The sequence below is a fragment of the Gambusia affinis genome, linkage group LG06 (assembly GCF_019740435.1).
Source record: "Gambusia affinis linkage group LG06, SWU_Gaff_1.0, whole genome shotgun sequence".
In the NCBI taxonomy this organism is placed as follows: Eukaryota; Metazoa; Chordata; class Actinopteri; order Cyprinodontiformes; family Poeciliidae; genus Gambusia; species Gambusia affinis.
Window position 1 is genome coordinate 27,803,125 of NC_057873.1, and position 18,506 is coordinate 27,821,630.

The 18,506-nt window shown below is 38.7% G+C and overlaps 5 protein-coding genes across 5 annotated transcripts; 2 read left to right on the forward strand and 3 right to left on the reverse strand.

The window, feature by feature from the left end:
- Positions 1-1,644: 1,644 nt before the first annotated feature.
- On the reverse strand, positions 1,645-3,169 carry LOC122832353 (odorant receptor 131-2-like). The gene has a single exon (XM_044119009.1). The coding sequence runs from the start codon at positions 2,747-2,749 to the stop codon at positions 1,814-1,816; it is 936 nt and encodes a 311-aa protein (XP_043974944.1). The 5' UTR covers positions 2,750-3,169; the 3' UTR covers positions 1,645-1,813.
- Positions 3,170-5,017: 1,848 nt separating this feature from the next.
- Positions 5,018-6,732, forward strand: LOC122832355 (diablo homolog, mitochondrial-like). Its single transcript, XM_044119011.1, has 6 exons — positions 5,018-5,312; positions 5,411-5,510; positions 5,603-5,728; positions 5,827-5,937; positions 6,050-6,146; positions 6,249-6,732. Exons 1-6 carry the CDS (start codon positions 5,197-5,199, stop codon positions 6,452-6,454), a joined length of 756 nt encoding a protein of 251 aa, XP_043974946.1. The 5' UTR covers positions 5,018-5,196; the 3' UTR covers positions 6,455-6,732.
- Positions 6,733-7,576: 844 nt separating this feature from the next.
- Positions 7,577-8,500, reverse strand: LOC122832354 (odorant receptor 131-2-like). The gene has a single exon (XM_044119010.1). The coding sequence runs from the start codon at positions 8,498-8,500 to the stop codon at positions 7,577-7,579; it is 924 nt and encodes a 307-aa protein (XP_043974945.1).
- Positions 8,501-13,881: 5,381 nt separating this feature from the next.
- Positions 13,882-15,605, forward strand: LOC122832356 (diablo homolog, mitochondrial-like). The gene is made up of 6 exons (XM_044119012.1): positions 13,882-14,183; positions 14,282-14,381; positions 14,474-14,599; positions 14,698-14,808; positions 14,921-15,017; positions 15,122-15,605. The coding sequence occupies exons 1-6, from the start codon at positions 14,068-14,070 to the stop codon at positions 15,325-15,327; spliced, it is 756 nt and encodes a 251-aa protein (XP_043974947.1). The 5' UTR covers positions 13,882-14,067; the 3' UTR covers positions 15,328-15,605.
- Positions 15,606-16,238: 633 nt separating this feature from the next.
- LOC122832357 (odorant receptor 131-2-like) lies at positions 16,239-17,194 on the reverse strand. The gene has a single exon (XM_044119013.1). It carries the CDS (start codon positions 17,192-17,194, stop codon positions 16,271-16,273), a length of 924 nt encoding a protein of 307 aa, XP_043974948.1. The 3' UTR covers positions 16,239-16,270.
- Between the last annotated feature and the right edge of the window lie 1,312 nt (positions 17,195-18,506).

Genomic DNA, 18,506 nt, shown 5'->3' on the forward strand with positions numbered 1-18,506 from the left:
AGTGATGGGAAACAATGACACCCAAAGTGTGTTGCTTATGCACAGGGTGCTACGTGGCGAAGCCGTTTGAAGCTTCATTAGTGAGTCGGTCGCCGCATATCATGCAGAGCGGGCTTGGAATGTGGGAATCACCTACTGGGATAAATCCTTTCTCCTGTCTCTTCTCTGGGCCTTTTCCCCTTCGCAAAGAAACTTTCCAAAGACATCTGATCTGTTTCTTACTCATTTTACTTTGTGTGGGCTCAATGTTGGCGTGCAAGACGTAACCAAAACAACCCGGTTAAAGAGTTTTCAGAATAAAAGCGCCTCCAGACTCAGATAATGCATTAAAGGGAAATATTAAATTATTTTTTGTGCAGCCCGGTACCAATTGGTCCACGGACTCGTACCGGTCCATGTCCCGGGGGACGACTGGACTCCTGTCTCTTCTCTGGGTGCTTTATTCCTGCACCACCTTATTGCATGCTTCAACAAGACTTCTTCTAAAATTAAAAAGCTCAATTTGACCTTTTTATAAAGTTTTCAATGAGCATTTCATCAGTTACTCTAGTATGGTAGCTTTCCACTTGTCTGCAAGTCACTTAGATGATGTTGGGCTTTCTTCAAACACAAATTTAAACCATTTTTAAAAACAATTGAACAAGCAATACGTACAAGCAGAGAAAAACATGTGCATACATAACCAAGAACAAAACAATTTGTTTACCGCTACTTTTCTGTTTGAAAAGGAATAGGAAGCATTAAACAACTTCTGAAGAACATTTTTACAGTATATCTATTGAAATACGGGACAGCAATATTGCAAGAGGATTTTACTTCAAAAACATAATACAATAAATTTATAGGATGTTTTCCACATAATGAAAGCTTTTAAATAGTCATTTAGCAGACTTTCATAATGTCAAGAGCAAAAGAGGACCAATGCTGCATTTGAGGGCAAACTGGTAGACGATCATTCTGAATTTGCAACATTTTTAATGTTTGGTGAAATAAAAAAAACATATTCAATGATATTTTTTAACAAATTTCATATTCGAAATAATTTCCTCAGAATGTCTCCATCTGCAAAATCTGTATTTTAGTTCTTATTTAGGAATGAAAGAAATTGTCACCTTCTTAAAATAATGACCTGTCATTTTTGCTTATATGATTTCGGCAAAATATTAAAAACAGACATCACTGCCTCTTCAGTACTAAAATACGATGTAGGCAACAAAAAAAATCACTTGTCAAAAAAAATTACTTAGGCCATTGCTTTAAAAAGGTGGCAATGTGTCAATATTAAATTGTGAAGGAACATGTTGACAATTTGCAAAAGCAGAAAGATTGTGCAGAAATATGGATCTGAAATAAAAATGTAATTTGCAAAGATATTACAGACACATCACTTACTTTTGCTTCTTATATGATCATACATCAATTTCAGAGTTGAAAAATCCATGTATATTTTATGAGTTTGGGGAAACACCTTATTAACTGTTAGATGTGCCCAACAGTGTAAACTTTTCAAAAAAACTGGTTAAAAGCTGTTAAGAAGTGTTTGTGGTCTGAATCTTGTTAAATGATCTTTGCCAGTGTTTTTTTTTATTTTTTTTTATTGCTTAATGATATTACTATGAAACATCAACACTGTTAACCTTTTAAGATGTTTCCCACCCCCATCTGAGTGCACAGTAGAGAATGCGGTCCTTGGGTTAATGAGCACCAGTACCTCTGAAAAAACATCTTTGAGTTGCATCTATCCAGTTTCAGGACCTGCACCAACCATGATTGTATAGGAATATAGAACATTATTAAAATGAAATCCGAGTCACTATTTGAAAAAGGGTTTTCTTTTCTTTGAGCAGCAGAGGAATCTGTTCTCAATGTGCTTTCTCAGACTCTGATCTCTGAAGCCATAAATTAGCGGGCTGAGAAAGCGAGGGATCAGGATGAAACAGAAATAATTAAAAAAGGCGACATCCTCAGCCAGCCAGTTTGTGTGGGGCACAATGAGAGTTTCAGAGATGGGCAGAGTGAAAGCCAGCAAGCAGAGCAGCAGCTGGAAGCCGTGCAGCAGCACAGTGTGCATGGCTTTGCTCACTGAAGCTCTGTCCTGCCGCATCTTCCTGGTTTCCATCACAATCCTCACATAAGTGAAGAGGATGATAACACTTACCACTGCAAAAAAAAGAACATACACGACAAGCCGATACAGTCCCTGGATTAGGGATGAGTTAATAATAGTAGCTTTGCAAAGCATGTTTGTAAAAAGGACATCTACATTGGGACTGTACTTCCCGATGAAAAACTCAATTATGGGGAATGTGAAGCTGATTATCCACAGAGGCAGAATATTGATCCAGATGCGATCTGAGCGCCAGGAGGCTGGGCGCTGCAGAGGATAGAAAATGGCAACATAACGCTCCAGTGACATGGCAGCCAGGATCAAAGTGGTGTTCAGAAAGGTACCGGTAGATACAAAGAGCAGAGGGACACAGAACAGAAGAGGTAACTTGACCTGACCCATCACACAGAGGAAGAGTAGCACAGAGGAAAGGATCTGCAGGGTGTCGTTGATCAGCATGTGTGCAAACAGGATGTAACGGGAAGTGTCCAAAAACTGTCTGTGAGAGGCAAAGATCTGCAGCATGACAGCGATGAAGCACAGGAAGACGCAGAAAAACGGGATTACCACACACACCTTGATGATTACAGAGAAACCTTTTGGGGAAGTTTCGTTGACAGAAAGTTCAGTCCGATTCTGCATTTTGCTGCTCTGAACAAATTGTTCCTGTTTCAGAAAAACAGTAGCAAAACAGTAGGTTTCAGTCTACACAAAAAAATGTAAAAATACAATCTATTAATGTTTGACATTTTACTATTGACCGTACTTCACTCACCTACCAATCCCTTTATCAGCCAGAAGAGCTTACAGTTTTCTACTTCTCTTGGTGTCTCTGTAGAGAAACATGTCAGGATGAATCTCTGTCTTTACTGAAATGTTTAGGTCACGTTTCATTATGTAGGCTTGGACTTGATTCCTCTGAAGACACACCCCCATCGCCAAGTGACTCTTAATGATATTCTTGTTTGAAAACCTTACACATTATCTTCTGAAAGGAATGTTATCACAAATCCATGCTAGATACCTATAAACTTTTTTTATGTGATATGTGATAAAGTAAGAATAGACTGATGAATATTTTAAGAATAAAGCAACAGAAAAATATATGATTTTCTCCAAATATTGAAAATCAGAAAAGAAAAAAAAAAAATTATATCAAGATTAAATCCAAGCAGTCCCTTCATGGGCTGCCATCTCATTATGGTGGAGGGATTTGAGTGTCCCAATGATCCTAAAAGCTATGGGGCATGAAGTCCCTGGTAGGGTCACCCAAGGCAGACATGTAGGTGTGGAACTAGACAAAGTGCAGGCCAAAGACCCCTTACTATGCACACGATCATTGAAAACAGTGTTCCTTTGCCTGGAAGCGGGTCACCGGGGCCCCACTCTGGAGCCAGATATTGAAGTGGGGCAAGTTGGCGAGCGCCAGACTTTAACCCAGCCGGGCACTGCCCAAAGAGGAGATGTGGGTTCACCTTCTCATGGGTCAGGTGCCGTGTGGTTTCTGAGGCAAAACTCAGGTGTGGGAGGAGTTCAGCGAGGCCAGAGATAAAGACTTTCACCAGGCGATTCTGGTCCACCATCTGGCGTACAGTAGGACAGCACCAACACTGTTTGTAGTGGGGATCGTCCGCTGCTAACCTCAACAGCTGTAGGCTGACCAAACTTCATCCGTGTAGCATAGCACATCAAGTGACATTTGGTAAAAAGTGTGACTGAAACACTAAAGTTTGAGCTTGCACCCTGGTCTCTGGAACATTTTAAAAAGTGCTATATTTGGTGCATTGCATTATCTTCGTGGGCCATTTTCTAGTGTCACTCTCTTGCACAGCTACGTCGAGGTCAGTGATCAGAGCTCAGGATTCCTGGGTTGAAAAAAGGTGATTCAATCAGCCAAGAAATATGCAAAGTAGATAGAGAACAGCACAATAGTTTGGTAAATCCCCCACAGTTTGAGTAAATCTTGAGTTATAAGATTCCAAATGATCTCCATGAATCTCTTGGGCTCAATTGTTCAACTTGAAGATTTAGCCCAAAGACATAACCCGTTTTGTAAACAGAGTTTAGAGAGTGTTTGCTGGGATTCATCAGCTCTTTACGTCCGTCCTGCGTCAGTAAAAAGGGATGGACAGGGGTTGGACTGTAATCTGTCCAAAGCAAATTTTCTCCAACTGAACTCTGAATGAAACAACATAACTGTTTTTCGCTCAGAGACAAAATTTACGCTCTTCAAATCAGTAGGACTCTTTGTTATACATTAAATGACAGAAAAAAGCAAAACAAAAAAGTTAATTTCATGATGTTCAGCAGTTCCTTGGAAGACCACTAGGTTGACTTATTCCAAGTGGTATCTTTTACGCTTGAATTAATTTTGCAATTTAAACTTGACTGCACTTTTTTTATTTTATAATTTTGTACAGTATATTATAATTACTATTGCTGCTAATATTGCTCGTTTCTATATACTCCTTTGGAACTTCTGTGTGAAAAAATATATATCTTGTAGACGAAGGCCAGTTGCCTAAAGGATTGTATACAAGGAATTGTATGCAAGGTTGATAGAGGAAGGCCAGGTTCTAAAGGGACTGTATGCGAAGCATAATTGCTTATGTTGGATTGACGTCAGACATAACATCTATTAGGCTAGGTAATGCTGGATTTTTTAGGCCTGATCTAAACTCTAGCAGGGATCCAAACTCCAGACATGTGCAACAAGAGGTGCACAGAGAATAAAGTACAACAAACAGGGAAAGTGTTGTCCAAACTCACTACCCGCCTCTCTGTCCTTCACGTATCAGTAGGACTTTAGATAAAGCCAAATACGTACATTTGCAAGTAACATGAACGGATCAATACCTTTTACGTAATCAACACGGGCTGAGGCTTTATAAATATCCCAAGGGTGGAACTGCCAACACTCACTCAACAGACTCCAAACTTTCTGGATTCTTTTCTTCATTCTACAAAGACAAGCCATTAATAAGTGAGCAGGACTTTCTTTTACTTTGTTGAAGACAGAAAATCAGCACTTATCGCTCAACAAATCTTAAAAAGAGTCAGCTAGAGCAGCTAAACTAAAACTCTTCAAGATGCAAGCCGTTCGTCAGTGTTCAGCGTGTGCAAAACGTGCTGCAAGAGGATTGCTACAAAACCAAGAAGTTTCCGTGTTGCAAAGGAGAGGTGCAGCCTGCATCCGTTACCACAGGTCAGTTACTTTGTAAACAGGAACTAGTAGTAATTTAAGTTATTGTCTGTCTATAACTTTAGATCTCTAAGTATTTCTTGTATCTTTTCCCTCTGCAGTACTTCTGAGAAGAGGAAATCTGGAGTTCAGAAACCTGGAGAGCTGAGGAACCCGACTCACATCAGACTGGCATCATTAAGTGTCGGCCATGGGCTTTGGGTAAGTCAAAGACTCAATGTAAAACTAAAAAGCTATTCATCATAGCTTACAAGAAGAAAAATATTAAAACTAATGCTCTTTTCTTTTTGCAGCAGGTTGAGGATCTTTCCCATAACTCTCTGATCAGGAGAGCTGCCTCAGTGCTGACAGACAGCTCCAGTTCTTTCCTCTCTCAGGCCACACTGGCTCTCACTGACGCGCTGGCAGATTACTCAAAGGTAGACGGTCATTCTGAATTTGCAATAAATGTCCAAATTGTTGGGGTTAATTCATCACAGGAATATTAAACCTGCTCCTGTTTTGCTCTTTTCAAAAGGCTGTGCACTCACGCATAATTTTCCAAAAGAGATATCTTGCATCCCTGGGCAAGATGAGTCCATCAGAGGAGGAATCTCTCCAGCGGGCGATCAGTGGCTGGCGTTCAGAGGTAGGCCTGAGAAAAGGTGTTTGAAAAAGACCTGAATACACTTCTAACATTTTTGTACCGTGCAAAACTATGTATTTGGTATAGTGATTATTTCTTGTATGTGTCCTGACAGGCTGCTGAGAGACTGAATGAATGTAAGCATTTTGACTCGACCTGGATTAATGCTGTCAACCTCTCTAAAATGGCAGCTGAGGCAGCATACTCCTCAGGTGAGGGAAATTAGAGCAGTGTAGTCAAACTTCTAATATGTACTTTTGACCATTTCCATATTGTTCAGAAAATGATGTGCATGTTTGTGTCTGATTATGCAGGGGCCCATCAGGCGTCCAATCTGGTCCGAACAAATATTCAGGTGGCCCAGTCGCAAGTGGAAGAGGCACGGAAACTGTCATCAGAGGCAGATAAGAAGCTGGCCGAGACTAAAGTGGAGGAGATTCAGCGAATGGCCGAATATTCAGCTTTCCTAGAGGGCAGCGAGGGGCTTGAGGTGCATGAAGCTTATCTACGGGAGGACTGAGTCAACCACAGCAGAAACCATGTCAAAGTGCAATTGATTTCCTTCTGAAACCTTCATCTATTAAACGTTTGTTTTCTCTTCACTTTAACTTCATCTGGATTCTGTAGCATTGTATAGATTGTAAATATTTATATTTACAAGAAAGACAACAGATTTCCAGATGGAAATGGATAAATGAGAATTTTTTAAGTATTATCTACTGTATCCCTTGTTATTTATTTGATTTGTGCCGTTTCCAAAATGAAATCATCAGTGATGAATATGGAGAAAGAGAACAACAACAAAAGCTGATGTTTTACTGTACCAAGAATGTATTTTTCTATTATGTTTATCATTTTTGTTGTTTTGAAAAATTAAAGACTTTTTAAAAAGTATAAAAACACTTTTCTGGGGATTTATTTTTTTTTAGTTATGTGTTGCCTTTTCACATTTCCCCAAACCTGTGATGATTTGATGTTGTTGACGAAGCAAAGATTGAGACATAACTGAACTAATGAGAACTCAAAACAAAACCAGACGATTTGATGGAAAGGTTTTTGATTAAAAGATTTTTATTTTTGTTAAAATTTTAATTGTATTACAGATGTCACAATCATTTGTTTTTTTAAAAGAGAGTGAACTTTATCATGATCTGGCAGATTAGACCGAGATCGTGGCTCTAATCCACAAGATTTGTGTCAAGGTTTACCAAGATTAAGGAATATGCAGTTTTAAAAAAGGTTGCAGTACATTCTCTTTCATACTGTTTCTGCAATTTAAAGTCCATTTAACATGAAGCCAGAGAAAATTGTTTCTTATTTTTTTATTTTAGCAACAAAAGTAATAAATAATAGAATTACCTATTTATTATGCTGGAATAATTGTACACAGCTGCACTGTCAATGCATTTCAAAATGTCGAACTATATGAACTGATTGGAAATTAATTAACTTATTTAGAAACATGCAAGCCACTCATGGGAGAAAAGATTGAGGAATGTAATTATAATTAAAACCTTTAACTAGTTCTTACAATTTAGAACAAATTATGCAGAAAAATAAAAGTAAAACCACAGAGCGTAATAGTAATAATAATAATAATATAATATAATTCAATAATTTCAGTACTTCTAGGTAATTCAACTCAGACTGTGAATTTTTTACAAAAACAGAAGCAAATATAATTTTTAAGTGCAAGAAAAAACATTTCATCCCTGAGCCCATAAACCAGAGGACTCAGACATCTCGGTGCGAGGCTAAATACTATGTAATTAAAGTATCGGATATTCAAAAATAAATTAACATCAACTCTAAGTGCGGCAGCTTCAGTGAACGGGTTCCATAGCAGGATGAGGCAGAGCAGCAGCTGGAAGGTGTGAAGAATCACCGTTCTCATTCCTTTCTGTGTCGACTGTTTATTCTCTCCAGATGCAGCTTTGGCCACTTTGACAATTTGAATATAGCAGAAAACTATGATGATGCACATGATGAAAAAGTAAAGTTGACTTATGGCAGACCTAAAGTTGCGTTGCCACGGTTGTAAAATGAACATATCCACTGAACACAACGCCCTTTGTTCGTAAAGGCCCAACGGTGCCGTTGCAAAGAATATGGAGAGATTCAACATGGAGGGAACGGAGCTGATACCGTGAATGACGAGGATGCAGTGCATTGACCTGCGTGTGGAGCAGAGCTCCGCGTGCCGCAGTGGCAGGCAAATGGCCACATAACGCTCCAGAGTCATAGCTGTCAGAGTCACAGGTGTGGCCATAACATAGAGCAACGTGACAATGGAAATGACGGTACACAACCACACCTGTATGGTGAACTGAAGAAAGTTTATAATTACCAAAACATTAGATAGGATTAGCACAAAACTGTCCGACATCAACATCACAGCAAATAAAATATAGCGAGCGCTGGTGTGGAAGCACTCCTTCTTGAGAAACGTCACAATGAGCAACATGTTGATGCACAGAAAAATAACCACCAAAATCTGAATGAGCAAAACACGGAAGCTTATCTGTTGCTGGATAGAGCCAACAGCAACAGAGCTGTTATTAGACATTTTCCTTTTAAAGAAATAGAGAATTGTTCAAATGATGCAACAACTCATTTGTTGCATTATGTTTAAATAGTACTACAAAAAACAATATTCCTTAAAAACATACAAAATCAAAGTCCAACCAAAATGCTAAGATGAAATGCAGCAATTCAAAAGCCTCTGATTCTGCTCTAAGGCAAATAGTTGTAAACAGCCTGTTCACAAAGATCTCCTTGCATGAAGGCTTTAAATACAAGACATCCAAGAGCAATATCTAATGAAAGTTAGCTCTGTGGTGTCGTCATCGCCACTTGCTGTTTGTGCACCTCAGTTGTTCTCAAGAGGGAACAGGAGAAAAAATGAGTTCTAGATGTTTGTCTCAATCTTCTTAAAAGAAAAAAAAACCTTTTCCACTGTATTGCAAATTGATACCATTAGGCTGAAATACAGAGTTTCTCAAGAATACTATGTTTTAAAAAGAAGCGCAGTAGTCTTGATGAAAAATTGTGCACTGATGAAAATTTTGATTTGTTGTCTTGACAAATTCGATTTTGGACTGCAGATAGCCTTTCACCTGATTCAAAACAGTGAAAGAACTGACACACAGCAAACCAGCACCACAACAAACAGTCCTCCCTGGAACTGTCTCAATGATAAAACACATTTGTGTTGATCAGGGAAGACGGCTAGCAAGAAGAATGCTGCACTTTGACAAAACATAAGTCCTTTCTGCATGCAGTGCAGGATCCAGCCTTTATTATACTATGGCCCCAGTCATGTTTGTATTGAGCTGAGTGCCACCTCAAAACTTTGTTATGTAGCTTCAGCCTCTGATTTCTCTGACTGCATTTGCAGGACTTTTGTTTGCTTGTTCCTGTATCTCATCTCAGTAATTAGTTTCCCCTTTTCATCTCAGATTTGTAGCCTGAACAAAATTAATTCATGTAACATAACATATCCGATGACCTACTGTAACAATTGTGACTGAGACGTTAAGGTGCATGCTACAAGGCTAAATGCCTGCAGACCAGTCTTGAGACAAAAACTGACTACTGGTTTTTTCTTGGTCTTGGGCTCATTAGACAAAATGGGTGAATGTTGGTTTGAGACTCTTCACCTTCACCCACAGACATACAACAAGCTGAATGAAAATTAAATCAACATAAGTGATCAGAGTATACAGGCCTTTCTGGTTGGCCAAGCACAACCTCCAGATGGATTGGGCATCTGAACGGATTCTCTCATGGCATATGGATTCCAGAAAAAACAATGGTTTCTTCGCTTCTGACCCTTCCTCCTCCTCAGATACAATTATTTCTCCTAAAGAAGATACCAATGACCAAGTGGATTGCCTTGACCTCTCCAGAGTACCTGGAGTAGTTCCTCAATCTCTGTGAGGTCTTCCACAAGTCTAAAGCCACTGTTTTGTTGTAGCATCGCCCTTCAGATTACACCATCCATCTTCAGCCTGGTACTTCACCACCCAGAGGAAGATTAAATTCTGTCAGGAGGCAATGAAAAATTATTCATCGTTCGACCATCCTCATCTCCTGCTGGTGCTGATTTTCACTTGTGGAGAAAAAGGACAAGACAATTCACCCATGCATTGACTACCAGGACCTTGATGACTTCACAGTAAAGAACAGGGGCCTACTTCTTTTCTCTACAGCTCTTGAACTGCTGCATGGTGCTAAAATGTTCACAAAGCTGGACTTGCGCATTGTTTACCATCTAGTGAGAGTACGAGAAGGAGATGAGTGAAAGACTGCTTTTAATAGACCTAGTGTTCATTATGAGTATTTAGAAATGCCTATTGAATTGACCGATACGCTTGCTTTTTGTCAGGCCCTAATGAATTATGTCTTTCAAGATCTTCTCAATATGTCTTTATTTATCTTGATGATAATTTTCTTCTCTGGTGAACAGACAGGTCAGGCAAGTGCTCCAGTGACTTCTTGGCAATACTGAAAAGGGTGATGTTCATGTACCCACAGTTTCATTCCTTAGTTTTACCATTTGTGAGGGTGAGGTAAAGATGGCTCCAGTTAAAGTTAGTGCCATGATTGAGTGGCCCACAACCTCTAGCCATATGCAGCTGCAAAGATTGCTAGATTTTGCAAATTTTTACTAAAAGTTTAATTGCGACTTTTGCTCCATTGCAGCTCCTCTGGATCAAACAATGTAAGGCTTGAGTGGTCTATAAGACCTCTTCACATCTGTCTCTGACGTCACTACCACATCCTCACTGCCAGTTTATTTTTGCTCCTTTGCTTTTCTTTCCAGAATGTTGTCCTGTTCAGAAAGAAACTATGAACATGAAGGTGGCAATAGAGGAGTGGAGACATTGGCTGGAGGGGACAGAATACCCTTTCTTGGTCTGGACTGATCACAAATATCTTGAGTACATAGAAAAGGCAAAGCTACTCAATTAATTTTTAAAATTTTTCAGTTTTGCTTATACGCCGTTTTTTTTGCCTCCGTCTTGTTTTGTTACTGCAGTGACCTGGAAGATTGAGTCTTGGCTCCATCCCTATTGAGCTTGGACCTGGGTGTCTCTGGACGGGAGTCGAAAAGTTACAGAACATTTTGAAAAACACTGCTGTGACAAAAACAGGTGATACGTTTGATGCACTGCATTATCTCTTTTGACCGTTTTCCAGTGTCACTCAGTTGCACAATTGCGCCGAGGTCAGTGATCACAGCTCAGGGTTCCAGGGTTGAAAGAAGGTGATTCAATCAGCCAAGAAAGATCTGAAGTAGATAGTGAGCAAGCACAATGGTTTGGTAAACCCCCCACAGTTTAAGAGTAAATCTTGAGTCGTAAGGTTTGTGCTGATTAACACAGATCACTTGGGCTCAGTTGTTCAAGCTGAAGGTTCGACCCGTTTGGTAAACAGGCAGAGTGTAGGGAGCAGCTCGTTGGGTTTCGTCAGCTCTTTACGTCCATTCTGCGTCAGTGAAAAGGGATTGGACTGTAACCCTTCCAAAGCAAACTTTCTCCGTTTGGCCTCTGAATGGAAAAACCTTTTTTTGGTTGGGAGCCAGAATACATGCTTTTCAAATCAATAGTGATCTCGGTTAAACATTAAATGACACAGAAAAAGGAAACAAATCAGGCTGTTCTCAGTTAGATGGAGAAAAAGTGGATTTCACAAAGTCAGACCAGTGGGTTGACATGCATATTGCCTTAATAAATAAATAATAATAAATGAAAATTATTTGTAGCAGACTACACTTTAGTACACTAATGGCAAAAATGAAGTAGATCCTCTTTAAATTGCAGATTTTATTCACAATTCTTACTTAAAACATCTTTTTTCCACTTTATTAACAATATGATGAAATATGTGAAGTAAACCATTGTAAACATGAGCACAGATGGTGAAAACATTTGATTTGATTTTAACTGTAGAAACCATAAAGCTCTGACCATTTTAAAACCCTTAACAGAGGTTATACTTTCGTTTATCAATGTCTGCATTATGTATTGCATAGTTAAAATAATGACAATTAACTTTTTGATCAACATACTCAAATAAGGCATTTTAGCTACACATTAAAACCAGGCTTTTCTTTATAAATAGGTGTGGAAACCACGAGAATGAACTGATTATCGAGTTCATCATTGGACTTCCGTCATCAACCATTTATGACAAACCCAAGGATAAAAAAAGGTAGACTTCAGGGCGTGCTGTGGTGGCGCAGGGGGTTAGCACGCCCCACGTTTGGAGGCCTTAGTCCTCGATGCGGATGTCGTGGGTTCGACTCCCGGTCCTGACTACCTTGCCGCATGTCTTCCCCTCTTTCCTGTCTGCCTACTGTCGCAAAAATACGGGTCACTAGCCCCACAAAAACTCTTCGGAGAAAAAAAAAAAAGGTAGACTTCACATATGTAAGAACAAAATATCTGACTTTGGCTTTCTCGCGATTCTGAGGTGTGTTTGATTTTGATCATTTTCTTGTTTGCGTACTTTCGTAAGTCCTTCCATATTCCACTTAATTCCTGCAGTCATTATTGCTCTACAGCAGTCAGTATCATCTTGAAGCTCTTGCCATATCTGTTCTTGCCTTTGTATTAAGTTTTCTAGTGTTTCGGGTGGTCTGTTTCTCATATTTTTGGATGTACTTCTCTTAGAAATTTGATACATCGTGTTAGTAGTCAGCCCCCTGCATCTTGTCAGTCTTCAAACTCCCCAGTAACCAGGCTCTTTATGTCCCATTCCCTGCTGGATTCTTCCATTCCCTCCTGGTCTGCTCTTTTCCTGCCTGCTCATTGTTTTGATTCATTATGCCATGGCGTAAGCTTACGTTTATTTTATTAAAGACATTCACTTTCCTTTGGCCTCCAGTTTTGCCTGGAGTTATATGAAGTGTTATTTTAAAACATCATAACACTTTTAACTGGCAGATTTGTATTTGATCATTGATCTTAAAGAATGTCAAACAACCTTTGGTTGAGATGGAAAGAAAAATATACTTATACTCACTGTATCTGTGAGTGTGTTTAAACCAATCATTTCATCAGAACTATGATCATAAAACCTCAACATCTAATGGCTAATGTCCTGATTCTGCATATTTTGTACGACTTTTTGTGTTATTTGGACACAAATAACAGAATGTTCTTTACCCACCAAGTCCAGAGCAGACTTGGGATAGATAGGCTCATTAAGGCTATCTGTGTAATGTTCATATGTTTATACTACTACATCATCCTGTCTACTTGCCCATGTCCTGAGCCTACCAGAACACTTGTTACAGTCCAAAAATAAAAAAATAAATAAAAAAACAAAAATTTCTACATTTTATTTATGATTTTTTTTTTGTTGCTGTTTTAAAAAAAACAAAAAAACAATAAAAATATTTAGGTAATTATGCTATGAGGCTAAAGGATATGCTCCAAAACAAGTAAAGAAAATGACAGTGCTGCACCTGCTGGCAGTACTGAAGGTAAAAAAAATGTAAGCAACTCAGCAATCTCCTGATGTTTACATGCTTTCAATGTCATAAATGTATTGAAGCTTCAGTAATGTGTAAATAAAAACTACAAAAAGTAGATTTTACCTTATAACAATAGGTCTATTAATTATATTTAATTACTTGAAAATATCAGCACACTGTTTTTCTATGAAGATCAGAATGGTTAAAATATTTTGAAAGTTTTGATCAAATGTCTTTCTGCGAACACTAGTATTGCGTCAAACACATGTGCAACAAGAGGTGCACAGAGAATAAAGTACAACAAACAGGGAAAGTGTTGTCCAAACTCACTACCCGCCTCTCTGTCCTCCACGTATCAGTAGGACTTTAGATAAAGCCAAATACGTACATTTGCAAGTAACATGAACGGATCAATACCTTTTACGTAATCAACACGGGCTGAGGCTTTATAAATATCCCAAGGGTGGAACTGCCAACACTCACTCAACAGACTCCAAACTTTCTGGATTCTTTTCTTCATTCTACAAAGACAAGCCATTAATAAGTGAGCAGGACTTTCTTTTACTTTGTTGAAGACAGAAAATCAGCACTTATCGCTCAACAAATCTTAAAAAGATTCAGCTAGAGCAGCTAAACTAAAACTCTTCAAGATGCAAGCTGTTCGTCAATGTTCAGCGTGTGCAAAACGTGCTGCAGGAGGATTGCTACAAAACCAAGAAGTTTCCGTGTTGCAAAGGAGAGGTGCAGCCTGCATCCGTTACCACAGGTCAGTTACTTTGTAAACAGGAACTAGTAGTAATTTAAGTTATTGTCTGTCTATAACTTTAGATCTCTAAGTATTTCTTGTATCTTTTCCCTCTGCAGTACTTCTGAGAAGAGGAAATCTGGAGTTCAGAAACCTGGAGAGCTGACAAACCCGACTCACATCAGACTGGCATCATTAAGTGTCGGCCATGGGCTTTGGGTAAGTCAAAGACTCAATGTAAAACTAAAAAGCTCTTCATCATAGCTTACAAGAAGAAAAATATTAAAATTAATGCTCTTTTCTTTTTGCAGCAGGTTGAGGATCTTTCCCATAACTCTCTGATCAGGAGAGCTGCCTCAGTGCTGACAGACAGCTCCAGTTCTTTCCTCTCTCAGGCCACACTGGCTCTCACTGACGCGCTGGCAGATTACTCAAAGGTAGACGGTCATTCTGAATTTGCAATAAATGTCCAAATTGTTGGGGTTAATTCATCACAGGAATATTAAACCTGCTCCTGTTTTGCTCTTTTCAAAAGGCTGTGCACTCACGCATCATTTTCCAAAAGAGATATCTTGCATCCCTGGGCAAGATGAGTCCATCAGAGGAGGAATCTCTCCAGCGGGCGATCAGTGGCTGGCGTTCAGAGGTAGGCCTGAGAAAAGGTGTTTGAAAAAGACCTGAATACACTTCTAACATTTTTGTACCTTGCAAAACTATGTATTTGGTATAGTGATTATTTCTTGTACGTGTCCTGACAGGCTGCTGAGAGACTGAATGAATGTAAGCATTATGAATCGACCTGGATTAATGCTGTCAACCTCTCTAAAATGGCAGCTGAGGCAGCATACTCCTCAGGTGAGGGAAATTAGAGCAGTGTAGTCAAACTTCTAATATGTACTTTTGACCATTTCCATATTGTTCAGAAAATGATGTGCATGTTTGGGTCTCTGATTATGCAGGGGCCCATCAGGCGTCCAATCTGGTCCGAACAAATATTCAGGTGGCCCAGTCGCAAGTGGAAGAGGCACGGAAACTGTCATCAGAGGCAGATAAGAAGCTGGCCGAGACTAAAGTGGAGGAGATTCAGCGAATGGCCGAATATTCAGCTTTTCTAGAGGGCAGCGAGGGGCTTGAGGTGCATGAAGCTTATCTACGGGAGGACTGAGTCAACCACAGCAGAAACCATGTCAAAGTGCAATTGATTTCCTTCTGAAACCTTCATCTATTAAACGTTTGTTTTCTCTTCACTTTAACTTCATCTGGATTCTGTAGCATTGTATAGATTGTAAATATTAATTTTTACAAGAAAGACAACAGATTTCCAGATGGAAATGGATAAATGAGAATTTTTTAAGTATTATCTACTGTATCCCTTGTTATTTATTTGATTTGTGCCGTTTCCAAAATGAAATCATCAGTGATGAATATGGAGAAAGAGAACAACAACAAAAGCTGATGTTTTACTGTACCAAGAATGTATTTTTCTATTATGTTTATCATTTTTGTTGTTTTGAAAAAATAAAGACTTTTTAAAAAGTATTTAAAACATCTGTTATGGCGATTTGTTATTAATATTTATTTTTATTTGATGATTTGATCTTGGTGATGAAGCTGGGGTTGAGACATAACTGAGTCTATGATAAGTCACAAAACAAAAACAATCTATTTGATTTAAAATTTTTCAATTATGAGTCAACATTTTTTTCTATTGTGACTTCTGCTAATTATATTACAGAAGTCAAAACTTATTAAAGAAAAGGCCGAGTGAATCTTATCATCATGACTTTAATTTGCAAGATTTGTGTCGACGTTTACCAAGATTAATAAACAGAAGTTTTTATACAAAAAATATTACAGTACATTCTCAGTCATATTTTCCTGCAATGTTTTCCTTTTAACAAGAAAATAGAGAGAGTTCGGGCATTTGAAAAAAAAACTAAACAATATAAAACATTATTGGAAGTTACAACAACTTCACACTTCCTCTACTTCACATTTATGTTATACATAATTTTTTACAACAGATGTTTTTTTAAATTAATTAAAATAGTGTAAAAATGATTTTCTGTGCTTCTTTCACACTTTGTACTCATTATCCTTAGTACCAATTAGAATGTGTATCTTTTATCAAATCTGAGGCAAATATTGTTTTTAAGTGCAAGAAAAAACATTTCATCCCTGAGCCCATAAATTAGAGGACTCAGACATCTCGGTGCCAGACTGAATAATAAGTAGTTACAGTATCGGATGTCCATGAACAAATTAAAATCAGCTTTAAGCGCAGCAGCTTCAGTGAACGGGCTCCACAGCTGGATGAGGCAGAGCAGCAGCTGGAAGGTGTGAAGAATCACCGTTCTCATTCCTTTCTTTGTCGACTGTTTATTCTCTCCAGATGCAGCTTTGGCCACTTTGACAATCTGAATATAGCAGAAAACTATGATGATGCACATGATCAAAAAATAAAACTGACTTATGGCAGACCAAAAGTGTCGTTGCCACGGTTGTAAAAGGAACATCTCCACTGAACACAACGCCCTTTGTTGGTAGAGTTCCAAAGAAGCTGTTGCAAAGAATATGGAGAGAATCAGTAAACAGGGAACGGAGCTGATACCGTGAATGACGAGGATGCAGTGCATTGACCTGCGTGTGGAGCAGAGCTCCGCGTGCCGCAGTGGCAGGCAAATGGCCACATAACGCTCCAGAGTCATAGCTGTCAGAGTCACAGGTGTGGCCATAAAATAGAGCAACGTGACAATGGAAATGACGGTACACAACCACACCTGTATGGTGAACTGAAGAAAATTTACAACCACCATAAGATTAGAAAGTACAAGTACAAAACTGTCCGACATCAACATCACAGCAAATAAAATATAGCGAGCGCTGGTGTGGAAGCACTCCTTCTTGAAAAACGTCACAATGAGCAACATGTTGATGCACAGAAAAATAACCACCAAAATCTGAATGAGCAAAACACGGAAGCTTATCTGTTGCTGGATAGAGCCAACAGCAACAGAGCTGTTATTAGACATTTTCCTTTTAAAGAAATAGAGAATTGTTCAAATGATGCAACAACTCATTTGTTGCATTATGTTTAAATAGTACTACAAAAAACAATATTCCTTAAAAACATACAAAATCAAAGTCCAACCAAAATACTAAGATGAAATGCAGCAATTCACAAGCCTCTGATTCTGCTCTAAGGCAAATAGTTGTAAACAGCCTGTTCACAAAGACCTCCTTGCATGAAGGCTTTAAATACAAGACATCCAAGAGCAATATCTAATGAAAGTTAGCTCTGTGGTGTCGTCATCGCCACTTGCTGTTTGTGCACCTCAGTTGTTCTCAAGAGGGAACAGGAGAAAAGAAAATTAAATCAGCACATTTATTTCAAATTTGATTGTAAGAAAATACCGTAAAAAACGACTTTTGATATTTTTTTTAATTAAAAAAATGTGTATTAGTGATTTTTTAAAAAGAACAAATCAAGTAGATACCAGTTTGGTCAGATAGGGTTTGTCTGACCAAACTGTTACACAGACAAACCTGTTTGTGTAACAGTTTGGTCAGTAAGTATTATAATATACGTAATATTTCAACAGAGCAGAGGAAATCTCATGTTTTTTGAACAATAACAATATTTGTTGTTAAGCTGTTGCTAAGAGATGACAGCGTTTTCTGGTAACCAAGGGCCACAATGTAAACATTACATATTTTAGTTTTTCAAAGATTACCAAGTCTAAATTTTTTCTCTAAGCATATAAGCAGTATTTAAAAAGAACTTATATTTTATAAACAATAATATAACTTACTAATTTGATGTTAAGAGATGAGCGTTTTTTCTATTTCTGGTAATAAACTGCCACGAAGTATGAATCAGATTTTTACTTTTATGTTCAATTTTTGTTTAATAGTATATCTACCGTCATTGATAAAAAATAAACAAACTAACTTTTCAATAAAATTCAGCAAAGTGACGATTCTTAAGTATTATAATATACGTAGTTGTTGTGTTCCGGGGTTCCTTGTTTTCCTTGAGAGTCTAGGTTCTGCTACTCACCATCTCGCCACCAGATAGCACCAAACTCACCCCTCTCTGGAGTGGTGTGTCGTCATCCTGCACACCTGAGATCAATCTACTCGTCAGGCAAGGTGTACAAGAGGAGCTGACTACCACCACTCTGATGCCTGAGTGTTAGCCATCCACGGTTGTTTGCCCTGAGAAGTCCTGGACTCTCCCGGCTACCTCCTCTGTTGATCGCAAGTCCCTCCTGGATCCCCCCACTGGCAGTCGACCCGCTTCCCTGTTTCCGTTCGGCCTGAATCTACCCGTCTGCCCCCCCC